This window comes from Plectrocnemia conspersa, unplaced genomic scaffold (assembly GCF_051122295.1).
Source record: "Plectrocnemia conspersa isolate PC_06_02 unplaced genomic scaffold, ASM5112229v1 ptg000014l, whole genome shotgun sequence".
NCBI lineage: Eukaryota > Metazoa > Arthropoda > Insecta > Trichoptera > Polycentropodidae > Plectrocnemia > Plectrocnemia conspersa.
The window spans coordinates 24030773-24048254 of record NW_028277178.1 but is presented as its reverse complement, the minus strand read 5'-3'; the positions used below and the strand labels follow the sequence as shown (position 1 = coordinate 24048254).

Genomic DNA, 17482 nt, shown 5'->3' with positions numbered 1-17482 from the left:
CAATGAGTATACTGAAATCTGATTGCTAAAGAAAAGCACTGGACACTTGACAATTTTATAAATCATTAAAATAACGACACAACACAAGTTCAAAGTAACAACGAAATACCTTAAATTATTTTCTGTTTTGTGTTTACGACATCATTTCACAATATTTTTCCCGTTCGTAAGGTGACCAGACACCTTTCTTTGAGGAGGAGTATCATTCTTTTGAAAACCATGACCTCCAAAAAAATTGCGTCCTTTGTTCTTCTAAAGCAAAAATGTCCGAAATTACCTCCATTATGTCCCCGCAGCATTCTTAAATGAACAAAAAAATTATAAATGAGTTTTAGTGTCCTCCTTTGATATATACAAACGTTGTTACTGTAGCGGCGTTTTTACAGTTCTCAGTGCTACCACATCACCATTCAACTTGAGAAGCGGGTGGTAATTAACAACTGGTAACACAAACTCTCTCTCTCGCCATGGCCAAGGGCTAGGACGCAGCGTCCCCGCCAGCTTTCCAAAAAGGTCATTTAATTAAAAAGCCATCAGAAATCACATGCGCTACATTGCAATTCCGCTGATTCCCCCCCCCCCCCCCAAACCTGTAAAATAATTTATGGAAGCCACTTTTGCCACAAATAAGTAGACGATAAATTTCAGCTGCACTTTATTTTTTCGCACAGAGGAAACGCGAACATTGTATTGCAATTTTGGCATTGAGGCAAAAAACTTCTATCAAAAGTAAAAAATATAAATTTAGTAGTAGCAACAAAGATTACGATAATTAATAATAAACAGCGACGTCGTGACGAAACTTGCAATGGTCTCTCGTAAATTTTGCGGCAATTTTGCTTATTAACATACCCAAAGAGGTGTAAATATGCCTTATCAAAAAAAATGTCTTCTTTGAAAAATTAGCATTAACTTCCTGCTGATCTAACATTCAATTTGTGTGAATTCTTCGCTGTAAATGTTCATGGTGTAATCTGAAATTTTATGGGTATTGGTGCTAGTCCAAATGCAAAATACGCCAAAGGGAACCAATAAGATTTAAAATAATTTTTAGACGTAATGAGTTAATGTAATGAATCTTGGCTAGAAAAAGTACAGCTCAAATTTCCTTTATATTTATACTTGAAGGAATAGAGGTACTATCCATTCCTGATTCTCAATGCTTTCATTTTGGGAGCGCTGAGATACGTTTTTGCCCATCGTGACACATTAGATTAACCTGTCAGGTAATGATGGTCTTAATTTTTAATAAATAAATAAATAAAAAATGTCTTAAAGCTGCGAACCTCGACGAATTTACAATTCCAGGTTTTAGGCCACACTCCTCAATTTTTTCACTACGTTGCGAATTGTCCGCTCAGTAGGACGATTAAATTGACTGAAATCTTTCCATAAATTTCGATATACAGTTAGTTCAGAATTGTTATTTCTGTAGAACAATTAAACAATTCTTACGAGTTGAGCGCTGGCTAAGCGATCTATTTCGTAAATGTGTTCTTGAAAACTACCATTTGACACTTTGAACAGGTGTAATTATTGATTTCTGTCTGATTTACAGTGCTGCCAACATAGGAAACTCAAATTAGAACAATCTGTGTATATAAAACTTGCAAAAATATAATTTTAGGGTTGGCATGTATAGGGACCTCTTATAATTAAGTAATTTACATAGGCTGTTTTGTTAAGTTGCATGTAGTAAGTTTATATTGAGATGAACAACTTTTTCCACTTTATACGTATAGGAAAATCGCCATTGGTAATTTATTAGCTAACTTGATATTTATACAATATGTGGTGATTGACCGGAATTCAAATTAGTAATAATTAATTGAACTGATATTTTAGACAAAGAATAAAATTTAAAAAATTATAGGACCACGTTAGAATTTAACCCATGGCCATAACAGTAACAATAAATAATCCGTTGCCAACGTTAGCTAGCAACGGATAATATAGCAATAAACATAACGAGTATTATTCATATTTATTCAGGTTTGTAATGAGTTAATTGCTTTGTGTTTACTGTAAAATATAAATATTGTCCGGAAAACATCATCGTTGTGTGATTTTGAATCATAGTACACACTAGGAGATATTGTTGCGATATTTCGAGAACATTCATGAAATCCTATCCTACAACATTAATATACGTCCAGATCACTCAAAAGTATTACTGTAACTAGCTTTATCGTATAACTGACTTATGGCTATATTTATTTTACTTATTAATGTCCTAAATATATAATAATATGAATAATATAGATAAATGGGTAAACATTTTGATTTATGGCAGCACTGTAAACTGTCATAGTGACAGCTACTGCCGAGAAGTCGCTCCGCCGGTATGGCGGATTCTGCCGAAGTCGCAGCTCGGGTGCGCGTTTTAGCCAACAATGGCGCTTCAGTTTCGGTTGACCCTAATGTTCCTTGCAGAAGGTAATTCAATATTACATCATATTGTCAAATAATAATTCCTTCGTTACTCCCTGAAAATTATTGCTGTGTTTTTTAGATCGTATGTGCGATATTTGCACATTATTGCTAAGCGATCACATCGTTGTCATATTTTTTGTTACAGATATTTCAGATCCGGTCTTGAAATGGTTCGGATGGCAAACGTATACCTTGACGAAGGCAATTTAGAGAATGCTTATATATTATACATAAAATATATGACGCTTTTCATTGAAAAAATTAGAAAACATCCTGAATATGCTTCAGTGCCTGCTGAATTAAAAACTGCAACGCAAAATAAATTAAAGGAAGTGATGCCGAAAGCTGAGAAATTAAAACAGCTAATATTGGAGCGTTACACCAAAGAGCATTTGGAATTATTGAAGAGCGAGGTTTTTATTTAATTTAATTTGTTTTATTTGTTTTGTGTGTATTTTATTAATAATATTTTTTTAAAGAAACTCAAATTAAAAGAAGCTGAAAAGCGAGCTAAAGAACAAAAAAAACAGGAAGAACAAGACGAAAGACTAGCAGAAACTTTACAAAAGGACGAATTAAGAAAATTCAACAAGCAAGATCCTGGAATGTTCTTACCTACGGCTCCAAATGAGGTAATGTATTATTATTAATATATACATTGCAGCTCAAAACTTTAGAAGCAAAAAATATTTTAAACAATAATTATTTTAAAAAAAACAAGTAATTTTTTTCTTTAAATATAAATTAGGTTCTTGCATTTAATCTAATCTAATAAATGAATGTGGTAATATTAATTTGTAAATATTTATCCATAATGAATCTGAATCATCTCGTAGAAAAGAATTAGTAAATCGCTCAAATGAATTTCAAATTTTCAAATTATGGCATATAAAAAAAAAGAATAGCAATGGACCTAGATTTAATATTTGTGGCACTAGAAGATTTTAATTACTTTTTAATATTGTGAATCATAAATAACAAATTGCCGATAATTCTCCAAGTAGTTATGAATGAACCTCAATAGGTCGTTGGAAAATTGATTGGTTCACTTTATTTGCCTGCTATGTTATATTTCTTAATACTACTCTTGTCACGGATTAATCGGTTCATGCTGTAACACACCGTTTTACTTTTTACAAAATTACTTTACCTTTCGAGCATTATGAGATCAACAACAATCAACTTTGGCATTTATTTGGTGTTATTACAAACAAGGATGGTGACCAGATTATGCAAACGCAAAAATTCTGGACATTTGATTGTCAAATATATTTTACTTTTAATTCCAACTGCTTAATATTTTTCTCCATTTTTAAGTAAATAGTTGTGTAATTATAGGAAATTTAAGTGAATCTAAACCTAGGTAAATTACTAATATAATTGTAAAATATTTTTAAAACATGATATTTTTACATTAAAATCATATTAATATCTGATATTATTTTTCTATATATTGACGTATTCTTAAATTTTCATATATGTATGTGTATATTAATCATCTATGATCAGAATTTTTGGTGTTTGATATTTATACTGTGCAATTTTCATTTGCGCCAGGCGTTGGTTACAATGATTAAAAATATATCAAATAATTTAGCTAGTGCCGACAATATAGCTATAGGTCTGTAGTTATTTTGAATCATCTTACTATATATTCCAAACACCTGTGATTACTGAATTCTACAAAGAAAGATTAAAAATGAAATATAGAGGTTCAAGAAGTTACAATCATTTGCAATGTCAAATATAAGTTTAAAGTAATCTGCAAATCTGTTGGCAATATTATGTTGGAAACGTCATAAAAAATCATCTTTATACTTACTTAACTGTCAGTTTTGATTCAACTTCACTTTTTAAGTTAGTACTTATTTGGCTTAAAGTAGTCTTTGTGTAATGATAATATATGTTATGCTGATAAATATACCATACCCTTCAGTCAAACATTATTCTTAGGAAGATAAATATATGTGTTTATGTTTTAGATCTGCATTGGAAACCTTAATAAAATATTTGTTTAAAATGTTAATAAACATACATTCAATTCATATATATAACAAATTTTTACTTTCTTAAAGTTATGATTTAAAATATTAATATTTATATATTGATAAGCAATTGTAATTGTGTACAAGAAATTTCCTAATTACACTTTCATAGCAATAAAGAGATCTGGTTCTTCGTAATCTCTGATAGACTGAGTTAATAAAATTGTCTCTGATTTCTCAATATCATGGTAATCCAAATTTTGAAAACCATTTTACAGTGAGCTTAATATACTTAGATATAAGCGAATTCTTTAATCACCATGTGCATTAATAATAAAAACGTCTTAAACACACTAGCAGTTTTTTCAGCTTTACCTAAATATGTTCTGGTAGGCATTTTCTCTCAGTATAGTCCAGTCTCATCAGCTTTAAATAGTTCATTTATTTACTTATATTTTGGTAAAAATTTCATCACCCCTCTCATTATTAAAAGGTCTTTTTTTTAGTATGATCTCTTATACAAATATTCAGAGCCTTTTCTATAGATTCAGATATAGTATCACTAATGTAAAAAGACACTATAGAACTTGAGTGATTATATGAGATACATTTCTTATGAATTTTACCTATTTTATTTTGCAAACGATTCTGGTTAATAATAATTATTGTTTCTTTGACTTTGACGCTGTGGAATAGTGATTAAACATATATTAGGACTATATATCTTCCTCTATTATCTACCTAAATTTTGGGAAATCTATTTTTTTAAAAAGACAGGTGTACATTTCATTGAACTTTATTATGTATTTCCGTTTTAAAATTTTGAGCAATAGTATAATATATATATATATATACATATATCAATTTTTTTATATTTGTATAGACATTGTGGACTCCGGTGACTCCTGCAAATATGCAAGATGTTTTGTATCCAGACGATTTTGCTACAGAACCAAATAGAGCCCCGCCGGAGCATTATGATCCAGCTCCGCCGATTATTCGACAATCCAAACCGAAGCAGTATGATATTATTTATTAAAGCACTCTTTAATTATATTAAATTCATTATTATATCAAAATTTTAGGCCAGCGAATGACACTTCAATGGATCAACTCTCAGGTTCGTTGCTGGGTGGAGGATCTTCTCTTCGAACCATAGTTGTTCCGTCAATGTTAATGGATAAATTTATAAAGTTATCGGCGTCTAATACCAAATCTAACATAGAAACGTGTGGAATTCTAGCTGGAAAACTAGTAAGTCCTTTTTGTACATTTTCATTATTGTTTATTTATATAATCACTCTCTTCAGGAAAGAAATCAGTTATTAATTACGCATATGATACTGCCTAAACAAAGTGGTACATCAGATTCTTGTACGACAAGAAACGAAGAAGATATATTTTACTATCAAGATCAGCACAATCTTATCACTTTAGGGTGGATCCATGTAAGTGCATGAAACATTTGTATTTATCGGAGTTGCTTGTTATTTTATTGAAATTTTGTAATATCTTTAGACTCATCCTACTCAAACGGCATTTTTGTCTTCTGTCGATCTTCATACGCAGCGATCTTATCAGCTCATGATGCCAGAAGCGATTGCTATCGTTTGTGCACCGAAATATAATGAGTTTGTATTATTTAATTTAATTTTTGTGTTATGATTAGTTATACATATTAATAATTGTATTGCCATATTCTAGAACAAAATTCTTCGGTCTCACAACTCACTATGGTATGTCTTTCATCGGTAACTGCAATCAGACGGGCTTTCATCCTCATCCAAGTGATCCGCCTCTGTTTAAGGTTTGTAAAATACAATATTCACAAATAAACTTATTAATAATTATCATTATGAATTTATTTTCAGGATGTCTCACATACAAAAATTGACGAATATGCTTCAATGGAGGTTATTGATTTACGAAGATAGGTATTTTTACTGTCAATACATTGAAAATATGAGTACTGATGAAAATATTAAATTACAGCTTAGTATTAATTCAACTAATATGTTTAAAATTTGTGTTATTGTCGACGGCTAACAAAATTCATATTAGTTGTAATAATCGATGTGTGTTTATCAAATAAAAGTAAATATTTTTTTAACAAAATTCGATTATACATAAATATGTATGAGATATTTTTGAGCTTAAGAGTGAATTTATTTAGTATGCACAGCTTTATGACCAAAAATATTGCCTTGGAAAATTGTTTATATAGTATTACATGTACGAGTATACTTTAGTGATGTGTGTCTGTGTTAAAGAAAATATATGTATATATACACACATAAATTTAGATGTTAATATTTAAAAATCACTAATATCGACAGTCGATAAAATGTTTAATACTTATGTTTTTCTCTCTATATACATTCAATAGTACTATTTTAAATTTAATCGAGTTCCATTCTAATTAACATAGAATATGTTAAAAATAAATATACATTATATATTTACTTATTTTTTATTTATTAAGCTGTTATGTTTATAACAATATCCAAAATGTGATTTGGTCACTTTTCAACATATGTATTTATATTTCTAGAAATTAAATAATTAAAATAGTGTAATTAATAAAACTTCAATAGCTTTAAATATATTTTATTGATTTAATTGAATACGTTCAATATATTATATGTTAAATGTTATTTATGTCAAAAGTATTTTTATTTTCTTCTAATATTGACTGATATTGACAATAAAGTGAAATCATACAGGCCATCACTTTTGACGAATAAAAACTACTTATTTGAATACCTTACCTATATTTATAACTTCCGTTAATGTTATTTTCGCAAATAAATCAATCTTCATTTTCTTAAGTATGTTGTTGTTATGTATATATTTGTTTTCCATTAATATATCTTAAGTATATAAACGAGATATGATTATAATGTTTACATAACCAGAGAGGCACTTGCATATATTTATAATAGATTTCACGTTTAATGAGCTTTATTGAATAAAAATCTATCAAAAACATGTTGTGCATTTGTGTTTTATTACCACGGTGTATTATTTAATTTTAAGTAGAATTAAGCTGAGATAAAGTCGCGGTCCTATTATTCTAATAAATAAGCATCAGTCATTTTATATTAGATATTTTTAACACGCTAAAATAAATAAATTACTCATTGGGAGTTAAATCACAGACAAACTGATATGTAACTAACTAATAAACTGAATTCATAAAAAAATGTTGATCGTACTTTTTTATTGTGCATCATAAATGGTATTAATTGGAATGATAAAAAATTGTTAATCAATCATTGTACTATTGGTATTGTTTTATAAGTTTTCTTATACTTTATAAGTAAATTATGGCAGTTATTTTACACAATTGGAATGCTTATAATACAGGATTGTATACAACTTCATACAAATAAAGCTTTGTTTTAAATTAAATTTCTTAGATAAATAATAGCAATCGATAGTATAATTACTAGACATATTCCTTTTTCATGTTTTGAATCATAGCCACTGTTTACTAAACCGTATTCCGGTATTAAAACGGTTTTGTTCATCATCCAATAGAAGACGTTCATCTTCATCTGTTTCTTTAGTTCGGCTCCGACGTTTTCTCTTATTCTAATATAGTATTCATTCAACCATTGTCTCTGAAATAATATTTTAATCAGTACGTGAAATTAATATGTATCAATTTATTATGAACTACGTACCTGGTAAAGAGTAAGCATGTTAACATCAATCAGTTTTGGTTCATATGGAATGAGTGTAGCATCTTTGAAAGTCAAATAAGTATTTCCGTCTCCGTCCGGTTGCCCTCCGAAAGCTTCTACAACTTCCAATATGTTCTCTAAACGTACACCAAAATTTCCTTCTTCGTAATAACCAGGCTCTGATTGAAAATTGTTTAGATTACAGTATCAAAAAAGTTTATACAAATATTTTCATTTTAATATTTACCGTTAGAAAAGAAATAACCAGGTTTGAAAGTTGCACCACCGCGCTTATCGCCATATGCAATTTGTATAGGTGCTAGAATATTTGTGTCATAACAATTACTATTATAAATTTATTTAATATAATACTATACATACATTCATGAGCTTGTAAAAATGAACCGATTCCATGTCCAGTACTGTGCATATAATCCTTATGATTTTGCCATAAGATCGTTCTTGCTCTTACGTCAATATCGTTCATATTTAAATCAGTCGGAAACACCATAGATGCTAGATCTATCGAGGCCATCAGTACCAAAGTGTAAGCTTTTTTTTGTTCTAATGATGGTTTTCCAAAATGGAAAGTTCTGGTTACGTCAGTCGTGCCATCTATTTAAATATAATTCAGAGTTCACAATACATTTTTTATAAATTACAATTTGAATATGATCTTTACCCAAATATTGACCACCAGAATCAAGAACCAACGTAGAATTTTTATAAATCACACTGCTCGTTGCTTTTGTCGGTTGGTAATGAGGCAATGCACTGTTTGGTCCGTAGCCCGCTATAGTTGCAAACGATAGACCTTTGTTATTTTCTTGGGATTTTCTGGTACGATCAACTTCATCGACTACTTTCGCTTCTGTCCAAACATCGCCTATATTCATCTAAAGAAAAGAACGGTGATAAGTATAAATTTCATTACCCATTAGGAATGATTTATTTATTTCATATATTGATGCAAACCTGTAACTGTGTAAGATAATACTGTATTTGGAAGGAGCTTATAAAAATATATCATATCTGCATCGATAATACTGTCAATCTAGTAATCAACAACTAAAGAGGAAATGGTCACAATATTCTGGATCTAAAGGCTTTAAATGAAAAGTGTGTCTTAGACCAGTTTTGTGTCAAACTAATGTTGAAGAGACAAGGAAATTATGTCATATGAGATGAGCATTTCAATGGTCAATTTTACTATCGACGAATGTCTTGAGGTAAAATGTACCTAAAGAAGTTAGAACTTTGATGGAGAAGGAGAATATTATTTGGAAGTTATTTAAAGCTACTTACTCTTTCTTCAATATACGATAAGACGTCGCACATAGCGGCACCATCTCTTATGTGAGCTTTACGCATTCCCGCAATTTCTGTAGGATTTTTTTTCGCTTTCATGTTAATGATTGGCGACGGTTTATAAACCCGTTTCTCTTCTGCCACTGAAGTATAAATTGCTTCGCTGACGCCAAGTGAAAACGAAAAGACAGCCGGAAGTAGAACGGTGCGCCACACTTGTGAATAAGTACGTAAATCGCTCCAAATATTTTCATACGTATGTAATCTGAAATATAATACAGTAATAACTATTCATATATATATATGTTTAAAATTAATGTAGAAACAAACCTTGTACAGTTTGGGTTGAAGCAAGAGTCCGCTTGTAGGTTTCGTTTTGCTTCTAATGACACTTTATTGGAATCTATATATAAATGCAACTGATCTTGCGCTATTATAAGATAACATTTTGTCACAGGAGTATAGACTAAATCTTTCCCTCTAATGTTCAAAAGCCAAGCGATTTCATCCAAAGCTGTGACTACCATTGCGTCAATTCTGTAATCTCTCAACAGTTTTCTGAGTTCTTCTAGTTTGGTCTGCCAAAGCTTTCCTAAAACATTTTTATTAATAAGCACGTCACTTATATAATACAAAAGCGTTAATTCGTACCAGAGAATTCTTTATGATGTACATAAATTGCGACTTTCGATGCTGGCGGACGATTGTCTTGGTTCCAGATTAAATCTACTAAATTGTTTGGTACTTGAGCCAAATGAATTCCCACGTTGTCCAAAACCTGCTCCCATTGTTCCCATAGATGATGCGGCACTAACCTTGGATCGGCTCCTACCCTTGAACCCTTAGGTAGTTGGCTCTGAAAATAATTTTATTTTCATATTATTATGCTATCGTCCAATATGTGCAATATGTTCATTAATTACCCCCAGCCACTGAGGCAAAGAAGGCGTAGAAGGGTCTTCCTGCTTCATCAAAAGCCACGAGCAAGATAATTCCATGTCAGCCTGATGTCTATATCTCGCGTCTGTCCATAACACCGCTGCGGTTAAAGTAATTGCAGCTAAGCCTTCGCTACCGCTAAATCCACTGATGTACTGCAGTCTCCTGTCCCTCAAGCTTGGTATTTCGCTCTGCAAAAAGCTTTCATTTTAAGTTGTTTTGAATATGATCGAATACACAAATTGTATTAGGAATGATGTTGAAATTTGGCAAAAGTACTCAAGTACTTATTGAAAAAAGCGTACTTGGTGCTCGTCATAAGACGGTACGATGTAAGCGTCTAGGGGTGCACCTAGCACAGACATTGGTTGTCGCATCTCGTTCCGAAGCTTTTCTAGTTGGACGCTCGTGTCTTTGCGCGAAGTTGGATTCTCCACTCCATCGCTGCATTGCCAACGAGAAGAAACTGCAGTAGCTCTTCCACACAAAAGTATATCTGAAAGAAATAATACACACACACTAATTATCTTAAAGTATTCTAGCTATTGTTTCGGTGCATATCCTTAGTACTAAATATTAATAATTAATCATTAATTTAGGTTTTGGTTAATATTTGGCATTTTGGATCGGAGCCCAGTAGGCCAATAGTTGCAGTGGGAACGCTTGGTAACAAGCGTTTCCACTGCAACGGCGACGGAACGATTTTATTAATTTTGGCGTGGATTTTTTACTTCTGAGAAGGAATAATTGTTTTTTGCGCTCTCCTATTGGTCAAAATTCGGTTTAGTGATTCTCACATATTATAAGTCGTAATATTGATATAAAAAATCTTAAATATGAACACTAGAGAACCGAGCGTTTCTACTACGAAGGCGACGTCACGATTTTATTGCCTTTGACATGAATTCTAAACTCCGTTGAATTTGGCCAAAAAAATGCATGTCATTTAATGAAATAAAGAGTGTTTTTAGAGGTTTGCAGGTAACAATTATCACTTCTCAGAAGTCAAAAATTCACGTCAAAAGCAATAAAATCGTGTCGTGGGTAAAAACGCTCGATAACGAGCGTTCCCGATGTGAGGGCGTCGAAACGATTTTATTGCTTTTGACGTGGATTTTGGCTTCTGAGAAGAGATAATTATTTTTGCGCTCTCCTATTGGTCAAAATTTGGTTTAGATATGCTTTAATCGATTATCACTTATTGTAAGTCGTAATATTGCTGTAAAAAGTCTTAATATGAACGCTTGATAATCGAGCGTTTCTACTGCGATGGCGACGGCACGCTTTTATTGCTTTTGACGTGGATTCTACACAAAGACCCCCTTGAATTTGCCCAGAAAAATGCATGTCATTTAATGAAATACTATGAAACTTAATGAAGTGAAAATAATAAAAAATTGACTACTGACTGACCCCCGATATAAAGACTTAGGAGGCATCCAAAAGCGGTACATGAAAGACGATATTTTCACAGACTTATTGTTCCAAAAGATGATAAATTTTCCGCGTACATTTTAAAAAATATTTTTTCGACAATGTTAGTTATAGTTATATTGATGAGCGAATGAAAGTGAAGAAATAAATGGGACAAAAAGGTTGTTACACACATCGTCTCCTTGATTTTTATTGGTTCTCGTAGATAACACAATAAAAGATCAGCATATAAAGTATTTTTAGAAGTACCTGAATGTAAGGAAGATTGTTTAAACGCTTCTTATTGTTTGAAACACGAAATATTCATAAATAGTCAGACGCATAATTAGTTGATTGGTCATAAATGTCGGCAATTTAAGCCTAATTTTACCTGCTTGTTAATTATATTTTTAAAAAACATAAAGACCACAATAGTTGCTACACCTTCATTCAATATTCTCAAAGAAAGTGTTTCGACTCTTGAATCCTTAATTTTTTTGCAAAATTTGCAAGCCCGTTTTAGCATTTAGTTTAACATTGAATGAATGGATATCTATCAGATAAGCTGACTAAACATACTTTAAGGATACTGGTGGCTCATTTATATAGGTTTTATTATGGCTAAAATTTGGCGGCACTATAGTAACACTGACGTGACGGCGGCACATTCTCTTAGCAAACTTTGACGGATAAGCAACGGCCGGTGCTGCCTCGTGCACCGTTCACCGAACATTCATTATGTAATAACATGTAAACGTAACTATATTTCAATAAAAATACTACTGCAGCAGCTCAATTAACTAAACATTTTTTTACAAAATACTAAACATTACAACTAGGTAAAGTTGTAATTTAATTGTAAAGTAATAAATAAACAATTCAAAATCTACAAGTCACAAATTTCTACAAAACGTAATTACCGGTGCTGGATGAAAGCATTTTTATTGTTTTATTACCAATTATTTAAAATAATAATAATGTTAATACCGGAATTTTCAATACCGGAAATCCCGGTATTATTGCAGTCCCTATCATGACCTATAATTGCTTTCGACTTCGCAGCCGTGTGTATTTTTTCTAGCCACGCAATATTGCTCCGTAAAAATATTTGTCCACGCTCGGGAATCTCGGGATGATGTCATCGCGCGTTCTATTTTCTATAGTAGCATTAGTAGAAAGAAAAAATAATAGAAAATCGAAAAAATGTATCTGCACAAGCGTCAAATAAACTGGCATAAAAAATAAACAAACTGAGAAACGATAGGCGGAGCGAGCCGATGGGGAGCGAAAAGGCACTACGGGTAAGAGCGAGAGCGCGACAGAAGGGGCAACAAAGTAACCGGGAGCGAACAACGCGGGAATCTACCAGGCGAACAGGACTCTATGGGGCTGTTTGTGAAGGCCGCCGCTTGCGATCAATACCCGCCACTTGGGGGCTGATGTTAGCGAGGCCACGCCTTGGAGGTAGACACCGACCGACATACCGGTTGCAGTAAACGAGCTTTCGCAAATACACAGATGTGAATAATTAAGGTCACATTGCTAATAATTACACTGATCACTGAACGTATCCAATTTTAAAAAGTTAAAATTAATAATTAGTAATTAAAAAATATTTATAATTATTAACCCTTCATTTTATATTTTTTTTTATCGTCGAATAAAATATTAAATATTAAGTATTACTCTATATAATAAGGAAAAATAAAATTCAAACTATTTCAGTACAAACAGTATATGCAACATTATGAACATAAGGAATTTATGAAGCCATATAAAAATAAAATCATATAACTTTGCAATACCATAAAACGAAGGGTTAACTATTCTAACAAAAATCACTACATGAAATTCATTGCATTATAGAATAATTCAAAGTAAGTAAGTAATACACAAATAAATCAATATGAATCGATTCTTCTTATAAAATCATACATGTTGTAGTGTGAACGATCGGTTAATCCGCAGATTCGTATTGTAATGATTTGCAAGGACAGAACTCAGTGGCGTAGCTAGGGTATGTGCCGCCTGGGGCAATCCTTAAAATTGCCGTCCCCCCCCCCCATACATTTTTTGCAGAGTCATAAAATCAGCATTTTCAAAAATATTAAATTGATTGTTGTTAAGCACTTACTATTCGTAGATTTACATAAATTTTAGTATATTCAGGGTTAAGAACCACACTAGACGATTCCATCGCGAATATGCCGCCCCCAAGCAAGTGCCGCCCGGGGCGGCCCGCCCCCTCCGCCCCACCATAGCTACGCCACTGACAGAACTGCGATGATAGTCCTTGCAAATATCGCACAATATCCAGTGCAGCGTTTCAAGTGATTGCATTCAAGTTAGATTGCCAGCATAAAATTATTATTTTCTTCAATCGCTTGAAGATTGAACCACAAACGGATGGAGTGCGATCCGGGAACCATGAAGTTTTTTGATAAGACATGATACCTTTAGGGAATATCTGTACAGGCTTAATATAGCCAAGGACCCGCTGTGTATCTGCGGAGAAACGCAGCAAGATTATTTTCTTATGCTATTGAGTGTCGCGAGATGGCCGAAAAACATACTTCTTCAGCGCCTTTGGGCTAATTAAAAATATATTGATTGACACAAAAGAGAACTTCAATCCTAATTACTAACGTAAGAAGAAAAAGTAAAGTGGTAAAAAACGTTTTAAAATAGAAATTAAAATGAAATGAAAATTAAAAAATGATTTTTTCACATTGTTTTGTCATTTGGGTAGGGTTTTTAAAATATAAAATACTGTCGTAGTTTTAATCATATTGACATAAAGCTTTTGAATATCTTAGATAAGTTTTTTGATAGCCTAACCCACGTTATTATATCAAAATGGCGGCTATTTAAAACATAAAAAATACGATAACTGCTATAGATTTATTTATATAAACATGAAACGTATTCTAAAAATAGATCTTGTAAAACTCTAGCCTGATCCGCCATTTTGAAACAAAATGGCGATTAATAAAAAAAGGAAAATTTGTATTTTCATAAAAACACTTTTATATATGTAAATAAAAATAAAATTAAAATTGTAAAAAAAAAATTTTTTTTTTAATTTTAAATTCTAACTCGTTCAAAAAATCTTAGAACAAAAGTAGAGGGCAAAAATGGTTTTTATTAGATATTAAAATATTATAATAACTTTTTTACATAATTGGAAGAAACGCTGACATAAGTGTATTGTGTTTATCTGATAGGGACTACTTTGAAAAAGACAATAACAATATCGCAGGATAATTTGTCGTTCTTTTTTATCGCACCCCAAACGTACACAAATCAAACTTTCAAAACTTAATAGTCGTGAAACCAGAGTTACAGCTTAAAACAGTTTAAAAACACTGATTTTTAATATTGCGAATAAAATACTAAGGTTATATATATTTTCATATCGGAATATATTTTCACCGGTTAATATATATTTCTACTAGCAAAATATAATTTAATTAATAACTCAATTTGACAGTTGCGAAACGTCATTTGCAGTTCAGACCCAAATCTAACCTAAACGAATTAACCAAACCCAACTTGACTTTCTGAAAGTTTTAAAACTAAATATTGCTTAAGAAATGTTATTAGGCTATATCGTTTTGGTTAATTTTGGTTTGGTTTAATTTATTTTAAACGACGTGTCGTTACATTTCTGTGAATCTCTGATCATGTAGAAATACGCGTATCAAATCATCTGTTTACTGAAACTGAGCAGTAAAATTGTGAATCAATTGTTTGGTAGATTTTAACTGTCTGATTTAATCAAATTATATTTATACTAGTACACATGTTATATTCTCTGTAATATATATATATATATATATATATATTAATTTGAACTTTAAAATCCCAACAAAGTAAAATAACAAAAAATAATATTTGGATATCACGATTGAATGTTTGTGCTTTTATGCTTTGAAAAGGACGCCCTCATCTGTCTGTCTCTTTAGGCGGATGGGGCTTCGAATGGGGTGTACCTTTCGGTTGGCGTGACGTCAACAAGTATCAGGATCGCACGTTCCGCGAGGATATTCTCCGAAGAGCCCGAGCCTGCCTGTGTCCGCCTGCCATCTTGCTTTTTGTGTTATAGCAATAAAAGGACACCGAGCTGGAGATTGTCTCGCTCTCGGCACCGAGGACGCCGAGTGAAAGGGTTGATTAATGAACGTGTGAAATTGTCGAGATGACGTAGAAAAGTTACTAGGAATACATGCACCGGAGAGGATACGACGCGCCAAGGATCAGGCATGTGCTGATGTGCTCAAACTACACGCAAAGGACTTTCCGTATTGATTTTGAAGTACAGCGTTGCGAAGGAAGGAAAGAAGGTCCTTTGATGACGCAAGAGTCCTTCGAGAGCGTCCCAAAGGGATGAAATATCCTGTGGAGTATTAGGGCACCATAACGCATTATAAAGCTGACGCACGGTTTACGCAGCGTCCTTTGCCTCTCGCCCGAGTTTTAGTCCTTGATCAATTATTTTCACTAGGTCAAAATTCCCAGGACATTATGAGTGTCAGGTAGTACTCGGACCTATTTTAGATATTACATTTTAATATAAGAATTAATTAATTAATTCGATTGGACGAGACTTACAATTATTTTTAAATTATTTTTTCCAGGAATGTAAAAAACATGGAATATGTAATAGAGCAAAAGTGTAAGTAATGTAAAACAAAAATAGTTTTTGTTACCTGGCGCGCCCGTTTGGTTATTGTGATGTAATCGCTTTAATTTCGTCACTAGGGCAGCATAACGCGAGAGGGTGTTTTTACAGGATCCTTGCGAGGAACGCACGCACACATGTTTACGTACAGTATGTTCGGCTGTGCCTGGATTCTGTGCGCACTTTGCGTGAAAATTAGTTTTGTAGAGTAAAAAAAAGTGCGTGTGCGTGAGAACAATAGAATGCCCCCTTTTTGTATTAGTCGAACATGAGCGGCGAGGAGAGATCCACGAAGCCGAGCGCAAAAGGGCGGGGCGCATCCCACGCGAGTAAAGCGAAAGGCACGCGGGTGGGGGGTTCTTTTTCCAGCGGCCGCAGAACTGACCGGCCGAACAATGAACCATGTAAACAACTATATCAGGATAGCAGTAGAGGGAGCGAGTGTTTCGTGACATAAGTTCATCTTTCGATATTCCTTGCTCTATTTTTTTTTATTGAAAGTAAATTTTTCTTATACCATATTTATTTATTTTACCTATTAAATTTTAAAAAGCCTCATTATTTTAAAAAAGAATTTTGAATGCATGTTGATATTTAAATTATTTATTTATTTAAAATACATGTGCAAGATAAAACTGCTTTATGCCAATGCACCCTGCACAGAAAAAAAAAACAACACATATAAACATAAAATACATATGTATGTATATGTACACAATAAAGGAAAATTAAATAAAGATCAATACTAGCAATGGTTTGGTGATTTTTCCGGACAAGATTATTCCGGACAGATTTTTGCGGACAAGATTTTTACGGACATTGATTATATCGGACATAGATTATTCCGGACAAAAAAATGTTTTAATACATATATAGAATTATATAAAAAAATTAAGGTAAACATTTGGATTGTTGAAAAATCTATAAAATGTTTCTTCGCGAAGTAAAAATATTGATTCCTTGGATTTAATTAAAGTTGACAGCTGCATTGAACACGATAGTTAAAAATCAATAATCTTATTATTTTTTTTTAAATA

At 32.3% G+C, this 17482-nt stretch overlaps 2 protein-coding genes across 8 annotated transcripts in view; one reads left to right on the top strand and one right to left on the bottom strand.

Moving 5' to 3' along the window:
• Positions 1 to 2277: 2277 nt before the first annotated feature.
• On the top strand, positions 2278 to 6892 carry LOC148226572 (STAM-binding protein-like A). Its single transcript, XM_088203978.1, has 9 exons — positions 2278 to 2436; positions 2579 to 2846; positions 2913 to 3065; positions 5302 to 5438; positions 5504 to 5672; positions 5729 to 5866; positions 5937 to 6049; positions 6123 to 6225; positions 6290 to 6892. Exons 1-9 carry the CDS (start codon positions 2345 to 2347, stop codon positions 6350 to 6352), a joined length of 1236 nt encoding a protein of 411 aa, XP_088060104.1. The 5' UTR covers positions 2278 to 2344; the 3' UTR covers positions 6353 to 6892.
• A 117-nt stretch (positions 6893 to 7009) lies between these two features.
• The window catches only part of LOC148226570 (xaa-Pro aminopeptidase 1), a 43791-nt gene continuing 33318 nt past the window's right edge, over positions 7010 to 17482 (bottom strand). For 4 of the 7 annotated variants that reach the window (XM_088203977.1, XM_088203976.1, XM_088203974.1 and 1 more), the window contains exons 2-11: positions 10657 to 10847; positions 10336 to 10552; positions 10064 to 10268; positions 9743 to 10004; positions 9410 to 9677; positions 8787 to 9000; positions 8486 to 8719; positions 8352 to 8423; positions 8105 to 8283; positions 7010 to 8041 (exon numbers count right to left, since the gene is read on the bottom strand). In XM_088203977.1, the coding sequence (XP_088060103.1) occupies positions 7820 to 8041; positions 8105 to 8283; positions 8352 to 8423; positions 8486 to 8719; positions 8787 to 9000; positions 9410 to 9677; positions 9743 to 10004; positions 10064 to 10268; positions 10336 to 10552; positions 10657 to 10670 (1887 nt within the window). In that variant the 5' untranslated portion in view covers positions 10671 to 10847 and the 3' untranslated portion in view covers positions 7010 to 7819. The remainder of the gene's footprint in view (positions 8042 to 8104; positions 8284 to 8351; positions 8424 to 8485; positions 8720 to 8786; positions 9001 to 9409; positions 9678 to 9742; positions 10005 to 10063; positions 10269 to 10335; positions 10553 to 10656; positions 10848 to 17482) is intronic. The other 3 variants (XM_088203971.1, XM_088203973.1, XM_088203972.1) reach the window with 1 other exon arrangement.